This window comes from Gekko japonicus, unplaced genomic scaffold (genome assembly GCF_001447785.1).
Source record: "Gekko japonicus isolate JY-2015 unplaced genomic scaffold, Gekko_japonicus_V1.1 scaffold1166, whole genome shotgun sequence".
NCBI classification, from domain to species: domain Eukaryota; kingdom Metazoa; phylum Chordata; class Lepidosauria; order Squamata; family Gekkonidae; genus Gekko; species Gekko japonicus.
The window spans coordinates 88950-106390 of NW_015161988.1; the positions used below are offsets into that span (position 1 = coordinate 88950).

Consider the following 17441-nt stretch of genomic DNA (forward strand, 5'->3'; position numbering starts at 1 on the left):
CTCTCTCTCTCTCTCTCTCTCTCTCTCTCTCTCTCTCTCTCTCTCTCTCGTCTCTCTTGCATGCACAAAAAGGTGCTTGATCTCCATCTTGCACCATGGAGGCTGGACATGTGTCCAGCATCCAACGCCATATAGTTAGAATAGGTAATCTATAAGAGCCAGATTGGTGTAGTGGTTAAGTGCGTGGACTCTAATCTGGGAGGACCGGGTTTGATTCCCCACTCCTCCACTTGCACCTGGCTGGATGACCCTGGGCAAGCCGTAGTTCTGATCAGAGCTGTTCTTGAACAAAGAGCAGTTTCTGTCAAGAGCTCTCTCAGCCCCTCCTACCTCACAGGGTGTCTGTTGTGGGGAGGGGAAGGGAAAGGAGTTTGTAAGACGCTCTGAGACACCTTTGGGTAGTGAAGGGCGGGGTATAAACCCAATTTCTTCTCTTCTTCTTCTTCTTCTATACCTATCTCTTACCTGCACTCTCAAGCATGTATTTCCTTTAATAAAAGATACTTATTAGTTTTAGAACTGACTGCTGACTCCGTGTGACTTTGTTAAGTCTGTTGCCACACCTAGCCCCAACCTCTGCTGCTTTAAAGCCTTTGGGCACTCTGCTATTTTTCCGTGGTTCCCTGGAAGTACCAAGTCCAGAGAATCCAACATATAATACGCCTGTTGAGCAAAGGGGAGCAGGCAAGCAAACGCTGGCAGTATTCTCCCATAAAGCAGAATCCGAGACACACACCCCTTATATTCCCCCCCAAAGCTCCTCCTAATTATCAGCTGGAAAGCGTAACTCTTTCATCTTCTTCACTAGCTACATTGCAACTTTCTCTGTTAGGTCTCAGCCTGAGCAAGTGGGATCTGTTGTACTCAGTGTAGTGACAGACAATTATCAATGCTTTAAAAAAAATCTTCTAAACCCTGAACAGCTTAAATTGATAGCACACCTTCTATAGCCCTAGCCTATGCTAGTTTACACAGAGGGAAGTCTTGCTAAACTCAATGGGACTTACTCCAACGTAAATGTACATATGTTTGCACGTTGCTGTCCAAGTGCTGGAATGATTTCTCACTTACGTGTAGATTGCCACAAAGAACCTCTTGATCTGTGGACTGGGTCCCCCGGCGACTTTTAGAAAAATGTCCTGTGGTTCGCCTGGTCCCTGAGCCGGAACATTAAGACAAGATTGCAACATCAGGCTAGTTTTTTAGCCAGGATTTCACAGCAACCTAGTAGCTGAAACACATTCTCTTCTTCAATTAGAACTGGAGGTGCAGTTCACTCCTGTACCTGGAAAAGGTTACTCTTAGAAAATGTGAGAATAAGGACTGCCCAATCATAGTGGAGTCCACCCACTGTACAACCAGGGCTACCAGCTTCCAGGCAGCAGGCAATCCCCTGCTGCTGCACCCAGCTGTCTGCTATCGACCAATGAAGTAGCAGGGAGAAAAAGGGAGAGAAAAAGTGTCATTGATGCTGTGACATCATTTCCAAACAAAGCCCCCAAAGTGACACCACGCACATACCCTGTAATGCTCTAGGAATTCCACCAATGGGATTCCTAGAGCAGCATGGGTGTGTGTGACATCACTTCCAGGCTTTTTCCGTAGAAACAACATCACATTGTCAGGGGCACCATTTTCCAGGGCTCTACCCCTGGAAAGCTCCTGGGAGTTGCCAGCAACGGCCAACCCTAGCTACTACCTCAGTCACTGTTCTTGGCATGCTTCTAGACTGCATGTTGCTGAAGATTCTGCGTGCCCTTTGAGGTGGGCTCTTGTATTTGTACACAGCCTTAATGGACCAGGCACTGTTGCGACATATCCAACATTTCACTATTGCATTGTGGAAGCGTAGCAGTAAATTTCTGGAAGTTCAGCAGCTGTTGTTCTTAATTTCGGTTCTACGAATTCCAGAACCCAGTTTCTAAACCACTAAGCTTAGTAACACACAGCTAAGCTAAACAGGCCACACACCAGCTCTCCGGCCTTTCTATGGCAGCCCCTCATGGCACACGTGACCTCTGCCTTCCACAGAGCAGCCTGCAAGCCCCGAGAATGATCAGTTAGGGCTCTACCCCTGGAAAGCTCCCGGGAGTTGCCAGCAACGGCCAACCCAACTGTTCTTGGCATGCCTCTAGACTGCATGTTGCCGAAGATTCTGCGTGCCCTTTGAGGTGGGCTCTTGTATTTGTACACAGCTTTAATGGACCAGGCACTGTTGCGACATATCCAACATTTCACTATTGCATTGTGGAAGAGCAGCAGTACATTTCTGGAAGTTCAGGAGCTGTTGTTCTTAATTTCGGTTCTACGAATTCCAGAACCCAGTTTCTAAACCACTAAGCTAAGGAACACACAGCTAAGCTAAACAGGCAACACACCAGCTCTCCGGCCTTTCTATGGCAGCCCCTCATGGCACACGTGACCTCTGCCTTCCACAGAGCAGCCTGCAAGCCTGGTGGAATGAGCTCCCAGAGCAGGTTCGGGCCCTGCAATACGGAGCTCTTCCGCCAGGCCTTTGCATAGGAGCCGCCGCCGTCACTGTACCACCACCGAGTTGCCATCTTCGATGGTGGATTAGATCTGGAGGTGAGCCGGCCCTGGGCAGATGCCTAGTTAATCAAAGAATGTATGTTGTCAGGTTAGGTTGATGAATGGAACTCATCTTGGATTAAGAAAATTTTAACATCAAGAGCACCGCACTTTACTTAATGATTGTTTTATACTGTTTAATGATTGTTTTTATGTTGTTTTAACTGTTGTTATGGCAGTTGCCTCTGTTGTAGCCGCCCTGAGCCTGCTGGGGAGGGCAGGGTATAAACCTAATAAATAAATAAATAAATTGATGTATGGCAAGAAAAGGCTGATCCCTGCTGGCACAGATAAGAAATGGAGCACTGGGGTCATCAGCCACAGCCACAGATCTCCTGGGAGCCAACTTGGGCCCCAGATGCTTTAAACTCCAGCTTCCCCAAAACTGGCTCAAGCTACTCAGTTGCCTGGTTTCGGTTACAAAAAGTGACTTTAGGGACTGGAGAAAACACCCACTCAGCTCCAAAGCGGGTGTGGAGACACACACAGACGCGCAGCTCCAGTTACGCCAACAGCAGTGCCTTGTGGTTGAATTGCTTGCATTTAACATGTTGTTTCTCATCGTGAGCTTTCCCAGATGGGGAAGGACCTCATCCAAACCCAACACAAGAGCTACCTGGAAATGTGTGCCAGGGAGGCAAGCGGATGGACTTTTTCAGGAACGTGAGCTCTGGGTGGTAGAAGCGGAAGGTCTGGTCCACCACGTGGGGCTGGAATTCCACGTTCACACTGAGGATGGCAATGGGCTTGCTGCTGCCACATGCTGTGAAGGAGACCTGGCCATCAATCAAAGGGGGGGGGGAGAGATGAAGAGAAGAAGCCACTGAACAGATGTAATAGAAAGCAACACTGATGCACTAACAGCTTGTTGGTCTTGCAGAAATAAGGAAGGGGGGGTCAGGAAACCTCATGAGCGCCAGAGAGTCCTGAAGTGTTGTTGTTTTTTTTAAAAAAACAGCAGGTTTCTAGACCTCATGGTTGGAAAAAACCCACCTGGTATTGCTCATGGGCAGTTTTTTCTAAATGGGAATGGATTTTAGAATCCCAGGGAGAAGGTAGGACTTCTCTCACAGGTTCTCATTTCTTAAGGCAAAAAACAAAGACAACCAGGTGGAACTGAGTTCAAAAGCGAGTAAACGTGTCACTGTGTCACCGGCTGCCACCTGGGCACTGGCCTTCCTGAGGGGAGATCTTGGCAGATCTCAGGGCAATAAATAAACCTTGCGACATCACCATTACAAATGCAGAGAATTTTTATTTTTGGTGGGTTAATGATTCAAGAGCCTCCAGTGAAAAGAATACAGATTAAGGCTCTTTTCACAAGAGGCACTTGAATAATTTGAATCATTAATAAGGATTAAGTGATTCCGTTGTGAACAGAGTTGTTGCATGCTTTGTCAACCAAAGAACAGCATGAAAAGCAGGAGAAGTTCATGCTTCGAGGGCCCAGCTGATAGACCCCTATCTCGATAACCATTCTTCATGCAGGAAGTTTTATCTTCAGAAAGAGCAGAGCTACCAAGAAAGAGCTAGAGTGCTGGCCTTTAGTGTAGTGGCTAAGTGCGCGAACTCTAATCTGGGAGAACCGGGTTTGATTCCCCACTCCTCCACTTGCCACTGCTGGATGACCTTGGGCAAGCCATAGTTCTGTCAGAGCTGTTCTGGAAAAAAGAGCAGCTTCTGTCAGAGCTTTCTCAGCCCCACCTACCTCACAGGGTGTCTGTTGTGGGAAGGGAAAGGAATTTGTAAACCGCTCTCAGACTTCAAGTGAAGGGCGGGGTATAAATCCAATCTCTCTTTTTCTTCTTCTTCTTCTTCAGCTTCAATCCCCACTTGGCAATGAAGCTCACCAAATAAACTTGGGCCAATAAAAAGAGGGCAGGGAACATGAGACCCAGTGTGCTGTTTTGGCTAGGATCTGGGAGATCCAGATTCGAATCCCCACTCTGCCAGGGAAGTTTCTTGGATGACCTTGGGCCTGTCACACACTCTGTAGTCTGTTGGATGACCTTGGGCCTGTCACACTCTCTGCCTCACCTACCTCACAGAGTTCTTATGAGGATAAAGTGGAGGAGAGGAGAACACTGTAAACCACTCTGGGTCCCCATTGGGGAGAAAAGAGGGAATAAATGAATAAATAAATAATCATATGCCATCCTGAGCTGTTTGAAGGAAGGACGTGGCAAGGAGGTGACAGACGCAGCTCTGAAAACAGCTGTGTGCCGCTCACAAACCAGCCGACTTGGCTGTCTCCGCGGCCTTAAACAGCCACCCTTCCCGCGGCTTTCCAATTACCTTGATGTGTTTTGTCTGCATGCCACCGGACTTCCAGGGGGCTGCGGCTTCCTTCTTGCCTTCGCTGAATGTCAGCTCAGTGGGACCTTGCTGGGAATCAAAGAGACGGTATGAAATGAAAGCATCGCAAATTTGCTGCACTGTCCTGCGGCGCTGGAAACAGGGCCGCCGAGGGAAAGCTCTCTCTCACTCCCGCTGGCTGCCTGGCCCCAGAGCATGTGCTCTCCTTGTTCTGGGAAGCGGGCAGAGGCCCCGTGGAAGCTCAGAGTCACGGGGTTAAGCGAACAGTTATAAACATCATGGGATATTAAAGAAGCTATCCGGCATTTGAGGGACAACTGGAATGCGAATGAGCTATTTGCCTATTGCTTTAGATTTCGTCTCTTTTGTTTTTAAAACACTTTTGTTCCCTCTGCGGATTGAAGCTTCAGGCTTATGCATGTCTATATTTATCAAAATATGCCAGCAGGTCTCTTGAAGGACGTATTTTCCCCTCCTGCTTCCTTGCCCTGCACTTCTCTCTAGCTTTCAGCCCCAGGTGGTTGCTTTGAAAATCCAGGAAAGGTTGCTGGGGGGAAGGGTTTTAATGTGAGTTGCCAGCTAGCAGCTGGCAATCAATGGGAATCTTGGAGTGGGTATAGGGGGTCCCACTGGTGCAATAGTGTTAAGCTGCTTCTGGGTTTTACAACAGAGTTTAGGAGGATTCCCAGAGAGGCATGATGTTACTTTGGGGGTTTCCCCAGAAGTGACTTAACGCCATTGTGCCTATGGTGATATTTTGCTTAATATTTTCCCCCACCAGAATGATGGTGGGCGACAGGAGCTGGAGAAGGAAGATCTCCCGCCCCCAGTGGGCAACTGGAACCCTCATTATAACGCTCACTTCCCAGGTCTGTACCATGGCTGAAAACGTTTCTCCAAAGCTACAACTGATTCTGGTGGGAAAATCCATGGGTTTGGGTGCCCAACTCTACGCATTTTTTCCCCATAAGAGCTGATTAAAGAATTGGAGAGGTCTTTTAAATTGTAGGAAAGGCGTGGGAGGAAAGGGTTAAACACCCCCAGGACCATTTCCCTGATCTACAAAGCAGCCGCTTATAGTGACAAATTGCCATTTCAAAACCATGGGAGTCTATTTTGACCCTGAGTCATTCCCCCTCTCCCACCCTCCTCCACAAAAGGCAATCCGAAAGCTGGCTAGATGTAGCCCAAGGTTCACCATCCTCTAATTGTTTGCAGATAACATGTCAAGTTGGCAGTACAATGGGCTCGGTGTCCGAAGGGACCAATCCTGTGTACCACTGAATCCAGGCAATCAAAACTGGTCCAGGTGCACTTTATCCTTGAGCATCCAACTTTGTGATGAGGGTCACCTAAGAAAATCAGGACACCTAAAAGTCTTTTATTGCACCATTGGTCTCACAGGAGCCAGACGCTCCACTCACACCCCTGATAAAAAAGATGGCCTGATTTTCCCATTGAGTCACTCACCTTGTCTCTTTTTGCAGAGGAGGAGGAGGAGGAGGAGGAGGAGATGGGCAAGCAGGAAACTGAGACCTGCCTGGTGTGGTGTCAGACAGTGGCAGGGAAAATGGGACATGAAGGGAGCAGCTGATGTGAAACCCCAACAAATCACCCATCTTCTTTTAAGGAACAGAATTAGAGTGCATCAGAAGCATGCTGTGGGTGGGTGGGCTGATCCGAGGAGTATCGAGCATCTGTTCCTGAGAGACTAGTGATGGTGGTCGCCCAACAGCAGACATGTACATGGTTGCATGGAGGATGCCTGCCCATCCTAAGAACTGATTGAGAAACTATATATGTATCTTTGCAAGAAGATACCTGAAGGTCTTAACAGGAACTAGAGTTTGGGTGGGATGCTACCCCAACACAGTGCTATCGAATGGAGATAGTGTCCTGAATCACAAGTATTTTATCATGTTACATAAACTACCTGTGGGATACTTCTGGGTAGAAAGAGGGAGTAGAAATCAAATAAAACTAACGAACAAGTATAAACTCACTGAAGCCTCTGGCACCTGCTGTCTGATGTTACCTGAAAATCAATGAATGTGACACATTTTTTTTTAAATTCAGAGTTTATTCGCCCTTTTCATACCTGCTTCATGGCTCCGTGCTCCACGGTAAAGGCTTGGTATTTAAAGGGGATGTACACCGTCTCCTTGGGACGCAGGTAGACCTGAGGCGTGAGGTTCTCGTGGAGATGAAACATCTCCTCCTCCAGCGGGGTGACAGTTTTGGTTAGTTCCTTAAAATGCTTCCATTCTCTGGAATCCACTATGACACTGGGGGGGGGGGGGGAAAAAAAAAACAGACAACCAGAGGCGGTTAGTTGCTTTGAAACCAGGTTGTTTCCTGCGTGACCTGGCAGCCTCTCTCAATTTTGCAGTCTTGCAACTTGCTGTCTCGCTCTGGGTGTGTTCCTTCATGAAAGGTGATGCGCCCCCATCCACAGGGACCCATGCTTTCTTGGAACTTGCTCCCACTTTAGGCAACAGGGCTCCCTGAGGAAGTGGGACGCTGTCTCTGGAAAACTTTATGAGGTCCAGTAAGGCTATTTTGTTCTTTTTAATGGAGCTGCGGTGGCTCAAGTGGTTAAGACGCTGAACTGCAGGCTGTGGAAGGTCAGTAGTTCAGCAGTTCAAGACCCGGGTGCCGCATGATGGAGTGAGCTCCCGTCTCTAGTTCCAGCTCCTGCCCACCTAGCAGTTCGAAAGCAAGAAATTGCAAGTAGATCAATAGGTACCACTTCGGTGGGAAGGTAACAGCGTTCCATGCGCCTTGGTGTTTAGTCATGCCGGCCACATGACCATGGAAACGTCTTCGGACAGCGCTGGCTCTTCGGCTTGGAAACGGAGATGAGCACCGCAACCCTAGAGTCGGATTCGACTGGCTTTCGAGCAAGGGAACCTTTACCTTTTTAAGTTGCAGATGCCCTAACCCGGACGGCCCAGGCTAGCCCAGTCTTGTCAGATCTTGGAACCAACGCAGGCCCCGGTTAGTATTTGGATGGAGACCACCAAGGAAGTCCAGGTTTGCTAAAGAGAGGCAGGCAATGGCAAACCACCTCTGCACTCCTCTTGCCTTGAAAACCATATGGGGTTGCCCTAAGGCAGCTGTGACTGGACGGCGCTTCCCACCACCAAGCCGCATGCATTTGAGTAGGCTGGGGGAGGGAACTGAGCCTTATTTATATCAGAGGTTTTAAATTATGGATTGTAAACAGCCTTGGCCCATGGGAAAAGGCAAGATCTAGATGTTGGAATAAATATAGAAAAGCTGGACTGCTCCCTGAAAATGTCACTGGGAGGCAGCACGGGAAGATGCCACAGAGATCTGTCATTCTTCACAAATCCTGGGAGAAAAAAAATCACTTCTCTTGTATGGAGCACCCTATGAAAGGGAGTGAGCACCACGGTTCTTCAAAATCTCTGTGTGAAAAGGGCACTTCCCAGCATTCTAGCATCCTTTTGCACGACCAACACACAGATCCTAAGTTGGAATTATGCAGATGACAAAGGGAGAGGGGCTATCTCAAATGGAACCAGTTTGATACTTAATGGCTGATTTCGCACTAGAGCTGCCTCGATGTTGCGCCGCCATTAGCCCCGATACTATTGGTCAATTTCACACCCGAAGCCGCGGGGCTGCATTTGACCCGCGGCTTCGCCCGATTTCCTCCGCAGTTTTGTGATCCTCAAAAAACAGGATCACGAAACTGCGGGGGAAATGGGGCGAAGCCGCGGGTCAAAATGCAGCCCCGCAGCTTCGGGTGTGAAATTGACCAATAGTATCGGGGCAAACGGCGGCGCAACATCGAGGCAGCTCTAGTGCGAAATCAGCCAATGACTGTCGTGTGGGACAGGATCAGCCTCTCCACTGAGGCAAAGGCACCTTTACTTTCCCCCATACCACCGATTTTCTGGGAGAAGCATAATGCTGCTCTGGACTGACTTCCCCAAAGAGATACAACCCGTTTCTATGAACGTGTTCTACGGACATGAGCATAACCAACACTGCCAGCCTCCCCCCCCCCCTCCAGTCCAAGGATCCCATCCCTCCACCGAGAATGGTGTGCGTTTGGCTAGTAACAACAGTACGTGACCTTTGCAGGAATGTTGGAAGCACTACTGAGATGCTTCACGTGATGCATTCTGAACCTCTGAAATGTGCTAGTCTGCACATTGAGAGGAATGTTTAGTACTTATTTTCTTTAGTTATGTGTCTTGTCACGATTGCTTTTCTGTCAAGACAGGTTGGCACAGACCTTTGGCCCCCACTTTCTTCCTTCTAAGAGTGTTCCCGTAGGGGGCGTCCTCAGAGCACAGGAAAGAAGATCGCCAGAAGAGTCCCTCCCTGTTCCCCCCTCCCACGGATGACTCCTACCTGAGTTCTGGGTTGTCAGCCTCGATCGTGACTGTGTGCTGGACACTGTATGGGTTCTTCAGGGCAAACTCGAAAAACTCTGTGGTGCCAAACATGGCGTAGAGGGTGTGATGGGTGGTGATAGCTTGGCTCAGCATGCTGCCAATGCTCTCTGCCTTGATGCGCTCCCGGTAGGCCTCGATGATCTGGAGGTCCCGCGAATGCTGAATGCGGTCCTCATGCCGTCCCTGTGGGTGACAGATGTGAACGTTGTGAATTGGCATGGGGGGGGGCTTCCTCAGCCTCCTTTGAGCGGGGCAAGACTAGTGATCTTTCCTGCTAGGCCTTCTGTTTACCCACCTGGAACAGGAGATTACCAGCCTCCAGCTCCAACCTTCCACACCCAAGCAATTGAGGAGTGGGAGGAAAAAAAATACCCTCCATTTAGTGGCAGTCTAGGAATTTCCCCTAGTCTATCTGGTAAAGCCCACAGAGACTAGGGGAAGCGGCCCAGAGTGTCACCCAAAAGTGACATCATATCCTTCCTAAATGTTGCCCTCCTTAGACAATGCTTCCAACATCTCCCAGCATTTGCCAAGGTATTGTTGGACTTGCTGCACACGAAAACAGTCCTTTACCGGGGCAAAAACCATGACAAGGCAGTGAGAGTCTCCCCTCCATACACACACACACACACACTGTGCTGTGCCCATGATACACTGAACAGGCCACAAAGCCTGCAGGTTATCATCCTAGCAGACAGAAAAAGAGAGGCTGCACTAAGGAAGCCAGAAAGTTCCTTCCTTTGGAAGGTGCTCTGTCTAAACAACAAACAACAAAATCCCTCAGCTGTCTAGCGGGATAAGTCAAAGGAATTCCTACCTTGGAGTAAGGTAAATTGAGTACAAGCCATGAAAGAGGCTCTAATAAGCAAGCAAGGATGCACTGCGGTGTATGAGAGAGGGGGAGGGAGAAGTCACCTCTCAGATTTTGATTCCTTCATTCAGGAACAAAAGATCTCACATAAAATTACCAGGATCCATGGGAAGCTGTCATCTTTACTACCATAACCTCTCTATGGAGATTCATGGAGGAGAAGTGTCCATCAATGGCTACTTGCCACGGTGACTAAAGGGAGCCTCCACATCCAGAGGCAGTAAACCTCTGAATATCAATGCTGAGAGGCAGCATCAGAATAAGGCCTTGGACTCTATGCCATGTTTCTGCTGGGTGGCCTCCAGGGCAACTGGGAGGCCACTATATGAAATGGAATGCTGGGTTAGATGGACCACTGATCTGATCCAGCAGCGATATTCTTATATTTTCTACACATGTAGCATCTTTAGATCGAGGGAAAAAATGATTTCTATGGAAAAGGTCTGTGGCTCAGCCCTTTCCCTTTACAAAACAATCCCAGATATCAGGGCTGGAAAGGGCCCCTTGCCAGATACGTTGGAGAGCCACTGCCCAGTTACAGGAGAGAATACCAGGCAAGAGAAGCCAAGACTCAGAATATGGTAATCTCCAACGTTTCACAGTGCAGAATTGTCACTCACCATAGTGAAGCTGGCTTTCTTCCTGCAGTCTCCTTCTTGAGATTCCCGCCTCCGCACGGACAGCATCCGCTCGAGCTTCCTCCTCCGGGTGACGCTGGCCTCACGGTGGGCGTGCTGGAAGGCCGTGCTGACTTCGCGCAAGCGGGAGAACAGCATGGCCGCCAGTTCGCTGTCCACGTCGGCCAGCTTCTGTGCCTGGCACACATTTCCGGCTGGGAGAGAAAACATGCCAAAATAATGCCATGGTGAAAACAAGCAGATGCCATGGCAAAGATCAACTCATCCTCAGTCTTTGTCTTGTTGGGGTAGAAAGGGTCCTTTTACAGAGGACATCTCCCTTCTGTGGTGGGCTTAGAGGTAAAGTCTCTCTTGGACTCCATGAGGGCTAACCGCTTGCACACATCCATGGTATGTAGGTTGATCAGCTCACCTGCATCGTCCCAGGACAGGAGGCAACAGGAGATGCCCTATCTCTGACAGACAAGCCTCACATCTAGGATGGCTGCTTTGCATGCTGACGGGAGAAAAATGGGGGAGGGTTCTTTGCTTCTGGGGCAAAACCAGAAGTGATGTCATTGTGTTGGCCCAGCTTGATGACAACACTTCCAGGGCAAATCCTCTGGCACTGGTGTGATGCCACCACGACTGTCCCCACCTCTGACCTTTTCCCATCAGGATGCCAGCCATAGCTGGCAACACTACCAGTCATGCCCGCATCCTTCTTTCATTCTAACTCTGGTCTAGTTTATTTGGAGGACTGGACACTAAGGAGGTTTCTCCCCATTTACAAAGGGATCAGCCCTTTGTGTCACTGGATTGTGGGGATTTTGTTCTCCCATTGAATCATTCTAACAAGCCAGTCTCTGCCTCCGGAGAGCTGTTTGGACCAGTTAATCCCACCTCAATCTCTCCTCTTCTTCAGCCCACAGATCTCAGGGAGGCAGACAGAACAGAGGATTTCCAGGTAGAGACCACACTGTTGTCTGGCTCAAAGATATCACCTCCAATGCATCCTAGTTAGCATCAAAAGGGGAAGGAAGAAAGAGGTATACAGAGCAGCCTCTGGAAGGCAGATGCATCAGGAACTGGGGGCAGCGGGGGCGGGGGGGGCAAGGTGCACCTGATCTATCTTGCACATCACTCGGGAAATGCTGGAAAAACCAGTTCTTACCTGTTAACAACAAATGAATGGTATCCCCTATTTCCTTAATATGAAAAAAATAGCCCTTCTCTTCTGGGCAATAAAGGTTTTTTAATGATCTATCTTGCACATCAGTCGGGAAATGCTGGAAAAACCAGTTCTTACCTGTTAACAACAAATGAATGGTATCCCCTATTTCCTTAATATGAAAAAAATAGCCCTTCTCTTCTGGGCAATAAAGGTTTTTAAAAAACACAATAAAGACCACAGCTACCTCTGCCCTTCCAAATTCCACTAGGTCCCAAACGAAAAGGCTCTGGGTTTAGTTTTCTTAAACCACACTAGTGAATTAGCTACATGTTATTCTGCTGAACTGGGTGAGTATTAAATGATTAATTTGCTTAGTTATCTATCTGGAATTATTTCATTTGAGGACCAGTTCTTTTTTTTCACACATCAGTTAGCTACACTCGGTATTTTTTTCCTCGCTTGAAGTGTTCTTTTCTTCTCTCTGGGAAAGAAAAGAACTTTGCAAAAATAAAATAACATGCGGAGAGAGAAGACAGGGCTGCACTTACCTGTAGCCATTGTTCATCGAGCGGTCTTCTGTGCAGGTACACATGGGGACTGTGCTTTCGCAGGCCAATCGCAGAGAGGAGCTAGAAAGCCTTACAGAGAAGTTTCTAGAGCCCACGAGTGCTCTCCCTCCCCTCCAACTTCAGCGTAGCCTTTTCCAGCCAAAGGGTCACGTGACCGAGGAGGGCGAGCACTCGTCCCTCAGTTCTCCCTTTGCCATCGTAAGGAGTGAACATAAGTACAGAAGCCCACAGTGGGGAAAGGAGAGAGGGATGTGTGCCTGCACAGGTAAGTGTAATCCTGTTTTCATCTTCATGGCTTCTGTGCAGTCCCACATGGGAGAATAGCAAGTTCACTGACGGAGGAAGAGGGTGTGGGCTGGATCAGCAGAAGACTGATTGTAATCCCATTGCCCCTGGTGAGTACACCTTTCGGCCTAAGAAGTCAAGTCTGCAGTCTTCCTTGTCCATTGGTGCAGAGTGGCACTCGACCGTCCTGTAACTGGAAGGACCTTGGAGACGAGGGAGGTGGCTCTTGGGTGATGAAAGAGGTATGTACAACCTTCTCCTTTCACCTTGTACAAATTTTCAAGTTTCCTTGATGAAGCTGCATTGGAGGCTGGTTTGGACCAAGTATTCATAGTAATATCTTGTATGCCTTGCAGTAATGGTAGAGACACAGGCCCAGTTTCTGGGTTTCATAGGACTTTCATTATTGGGTCTGAAGACTGGGGCTCTGTAGAAAGGTATTCTACATTTAGGCCTTTAGCCATACGAACGATTTGCTCAGCATGAAGTTTTAAGTCTTCTGTGGGTGATGGAACTGACGGCTCGCCCACCGTGTCGTCTGGTAAAGGCACTGATGCATCTTCTGATTCGGGTTCTGAGCACCAATCGATGCCCTCTTCTGAGTCAGAAAAATGAGATGCTGTGTCGATGATGGAGCGGTGGTTGGCAGTAAAATGTTTCTTGCTACTGGACTTGGAAGACCGAGATGGTGGCTACCGTGGAGGAAATTGCTGCTGGTCCCATGAGCCCCACCGTGTGGGGGACATCACTGGAAAAAGGAACCAGGGCGTATTTTGTAGTGGCCCCTGATTTGACGTTCCCTTCTCTTGTCATCCACGTTGCACTGAAGGTTGCGCTGGTGGGATTTCAAAGACTCCCTGGTCTGAAAGTTTCAGTGATTGGTGATGTCGCCCCAAAGGCGACGGAGTTCTCAGCCTCAGGGAGAGGTCGATATCAATCATATCGGTGATGATCAACATCGAGGTGACATCGAAGCATGATTGGTCAGATGAGGCAGCATTCCGAGACTGCTCTTGGGAGCGATGGCAACCTGGTGACTCATGTTGACCCTGAGGTGAAAGTGACGTTCAACATCAGGGCAAGGGGGATTGTTGGTGCCATGGTGACAATTGGTGTGGAGGCAATAGTGAATGGCAGAGCAAGACACGATGCGCACATTTTGCCTTTTTCTTTGATTTTTTTTTGTCAGCGGCTCCAAGGCTATTTGCATAACGATCGATTTCTCGGGCGGCTGTGGCATCAAGGAGGTCAGTACCAAGCTTACCAATGGGGTGCTTGATCTTTTTTCTATGCCCGGGCATTTGGTCCTGGGGCTCCCAAAGCTTTTCCCCACAAAGGCACTTTTAAGTCTAGCCGCCCTTCCTTCTCTAGCCTTCGGCATGAGGTGGTGGCAGGCCAGGCATGAGGTAGTATTGTGACCTTGGCCCAGACATAGCAAGCACAATTTGTGCTCATCATTTTATGCATTTTGGCTCCACATTCCTCACATCCTACCATTTTTTATGAAGATGAAGAAATGCAGTCAGAAGCACCGAGGGATGTTGTTCACAGTAGCTTGCTCTGGTATGTCCTCTCTTTATGGCAGCAAGAAGAGAACTGAGGGAAGAGTGCTCACCCCTCCTCAGTCCTTTGGGTGGGAAAAGCTACGCTGAAGATGGAGGGTGTTGGATGTTAATATCCAGCAGTCAGATCATGATGATCTATGTGACAGCAGGCAAGCTGCTGATAGCAAGTTCTGACCGGTTTAGACCAGCTATGGTGTGAGGTCAGTGACAATGACTCAGCAAGGTGCTGATTGGTCAATCAATGTATATATGTGGACAAGTACTGCTCTGTACACTTCTCTCTTTTGGATATGGTGTTTGGCGGAGCAGTTTGTCAGTGGATTGTATATATTGTAAATAAATCTGTACATAGTTTACCACAGGACTGTCTTGGTGTGGTGCTGTACAGAACCTACTTTGCAGTGAGTGCTGGAGTGCTGGTGTGGCTGGTAAAGTCCTGGTGGCTGGTGTTGCTGGAAAGCTTCCTTACACGCACTGCGCAACAGAGGGGAGGGGGAGCACTCTTGGGATGTAGACATTTCTCTATAGAAGAGGAAGATAAGGGTTTGGATTTATACCGTGCCCTTCACTATCTGAAGGAGTCTTAGAGCAGCTTACAATCCCTTTCCCTTCTTCTCCCCACAACAGACAGCCTGTGAGGTAGGTGGGGCTGAGAGAGCTCTTTCGAGAATTGCCCTTGAGAGAATAGCTCTGAAAGAACTTATGACTGACCCAAGGTCACACCAGCAGCTGCATGTGGAGCCAGGGAGGTGGCTCTTGGGTGATGAAAGAGGTATGTACAACCTTCTCCTTTCACCTTGTACAAATTTTCAAGTTTCCTTGATGAAGCTGCATTGGAGGCTGGTTTGGACCAAGTATTCATAGTAATATCTTGTATGCCTTGCAGTAATGGTAGAGACACAGGCCCAGTTTCTGGGTTTCATAGGACTTTCATTATTGGGTCTGAAGACTGGGGCTCTGTAGAAAGGTATTCTAGATTTAGGCCTTTAGCCATACGAACGATTTGCTCAGCATGAAGTTTTAAGTCTTCTGTGGGTGATGGAACTGACGGCTCGCCCACCGTGTCGTCTGGTAAAGGCACTGATGCATCTTCTGATTCGGGTTCTGAGCACCAATCGATGCCCTCTTCTGAGTCAGAAAAATGAGATGCTGTGTCGATGATGGAGCGGTGGTTGGCAGTAAAATGTTTCTTGCTACTGGACTTGGAAGACCGAGATGGTGGCTACCGTGGAGGAAATTGCTGCTGGTCCCATGAGCCCCACCGTGTGGGGAACATCACTGGAAAAAGGAACCAGGGTGTATTTTGTAGTGGCCCCTGATTTGAGGTTCCCTTCTCTTGTCATCCGTGTTGCACTGGAGGTTGCGCTGGTGGGATTTCAAAGACTCCCTGGTCTGAAAGTTTCAGTGATTGGTGGTGTCGCCCCAAAGGCGACGGAGTTCTCAGCCTCGGGGAGAGGTCAATATCGATCGTATCGGTGATGATCGACATCGAGGTGACATCGAAGCATGATTGGTCAGATGATGCAGCATTCCGAGACTGCTCTTGGGAGCGATGGCAACCTGGTGACTCATGTTGACCCTGAGGTGAAAGTGACGTTCAACATCAGGGCAAGGGGGATTGTTGGCGCCATGGTGACAATTGGTGTAGAGGCAATAGTGAATAGCAGAGCAAGACATGATGCGTACATTTTGCCTTTTTCTTTGATATTTTTTTGTCAGCAGCTCCAAGGCCATTTGCATAATGATCAATTTTTTGGGCGGCCGTGGCATCAAGAAGGTCAGTAACAAGCTTGCCAATGGGGCGCGTGATCTTTTTTCTATGCCCGGGCATTTATCTGAATTTGGTCCTGGGGCTCCCAAAGCTTTTCCCCACAAAGGCACTTTAAGTCTAGCCGCCCTTCCTTCTCTAGCCTTCGGCATGAGGTGGTGGCAGGCCAGGCATGAGGTAGTATTGTGACCTTGGCCCAGACATAGCAAGCACAATTTGTGCTCATCATTTTATGCATTTTGGCCCCACATTCCTTGCATCCTACCATTTTTTATGAAGAAGAGATGAAGAAATCCAGTCAGAAGCACCGAGGGACGTTGTTCACAGTCGTTCACAGTTGTTCACAGTCGCTTGCTCTGGTATGTCCTCTCTTTATGGCAGCAAGAAGAGAACTGAGGGAAGAGTGCTCACCCCTCCTCAGTCCTTTGGGTGGGAAAAGCTACGCTGAAGATGGAGGGTGTTGGATGTTAATATCCAGCAGTCAGATCATGATGATCTATGTGACAGCAGGCAAGCTGCTGATAGCAAGTTCTGACCGGTTTAGACCAGCTATGGTGTGAGGTCAGTGACAATGACTCAGCAAGGTGCTGATTGGTCAATCAATGTATATATGTGGACAAGTACTGCTCTGTACACTTCTCTTCTCTGGATATGGTGTTTGGCGGAGCAGTTTGTCGGTGGATTGTATATATTGTAAATAAATCTGTACATAGTTTACCACAGGACTGTCTTGGCGTGGTGCTATACAGAATCTACTCTGCAGTGAGTGCTGGTGAGTGCTGGTGTGGCTGGTAAAGTCCTGGTGGCTGGTGTTGCTGGAAAGCTTCCTTACACGCACTGCGCAACAGAGGGGAGGGGGAGCACTCTTGGGATGTAGACATTTCTCTATAGAAGAGGAAGATAAGGGTTTGGATTTATACCGTGCCCTTCACTATCTGAAGGAGTCTTAGAGCAGCTTACAATCCCTTTCCCTTCTTCTCCCCACAACAGACAGCCTGTGAGGTAGGTGGGGCTGAGAGAGCTCTTTCGAGAATTGCCCTTGAGAGAATAGCTCTGAAAGAACTTATGACTGACCCAAGGTCACACCAGCAGCTGCATGTGGAGTTTGTAAGCCGCTCTGAGACACCTTTGGGTAGTGAAGGGCGGGGTATAAACCCAATCTTCTTCTTCTTCTTCTTCTTCTTCTTCTTCTTCTTCTTCTTCTTCTTCTTCTTCTTCTTCTTCTTCTTCTTCTTCTTCTTCTTCTTCTTCTTCTTC

At 48.6% G+C, this 17441-nt stretch overlaps 1 protein-coding gene across 1 annotated transcript in view; it reads right to left on the reverse strand.

Moving 5' to 3' along the window:
* NPHP4 (nephronophthisis 4) overlaps positions 1–17441 on the reverse strand; it is a 137869-nt gene that overhangs the window by 7621 nt on the left and 112807 nt on the right. The window contains exons 19-23 of the mRNA XM_015429815.1: positions 10827–11038; positions 9292–9518; positions 7004–7190; positions 4885–4974; positions 3206–3365 (exon numbers count right to left, since the gene is read on the reverse strand). Of these exons, the coding sequence (XP_015285301.1) occupies positions 3206–3365; positions 4885–4974; positions 7004–7190; positions 9292–9518; positions 10827–11038 (876 nt within the window). The remainder of the gene's footprint in view (positions 1–3205; positions 3366–4884; positions 4975–7003; positions 7191–9291; positions 9519–10826; positions 11039–17441) is intronic.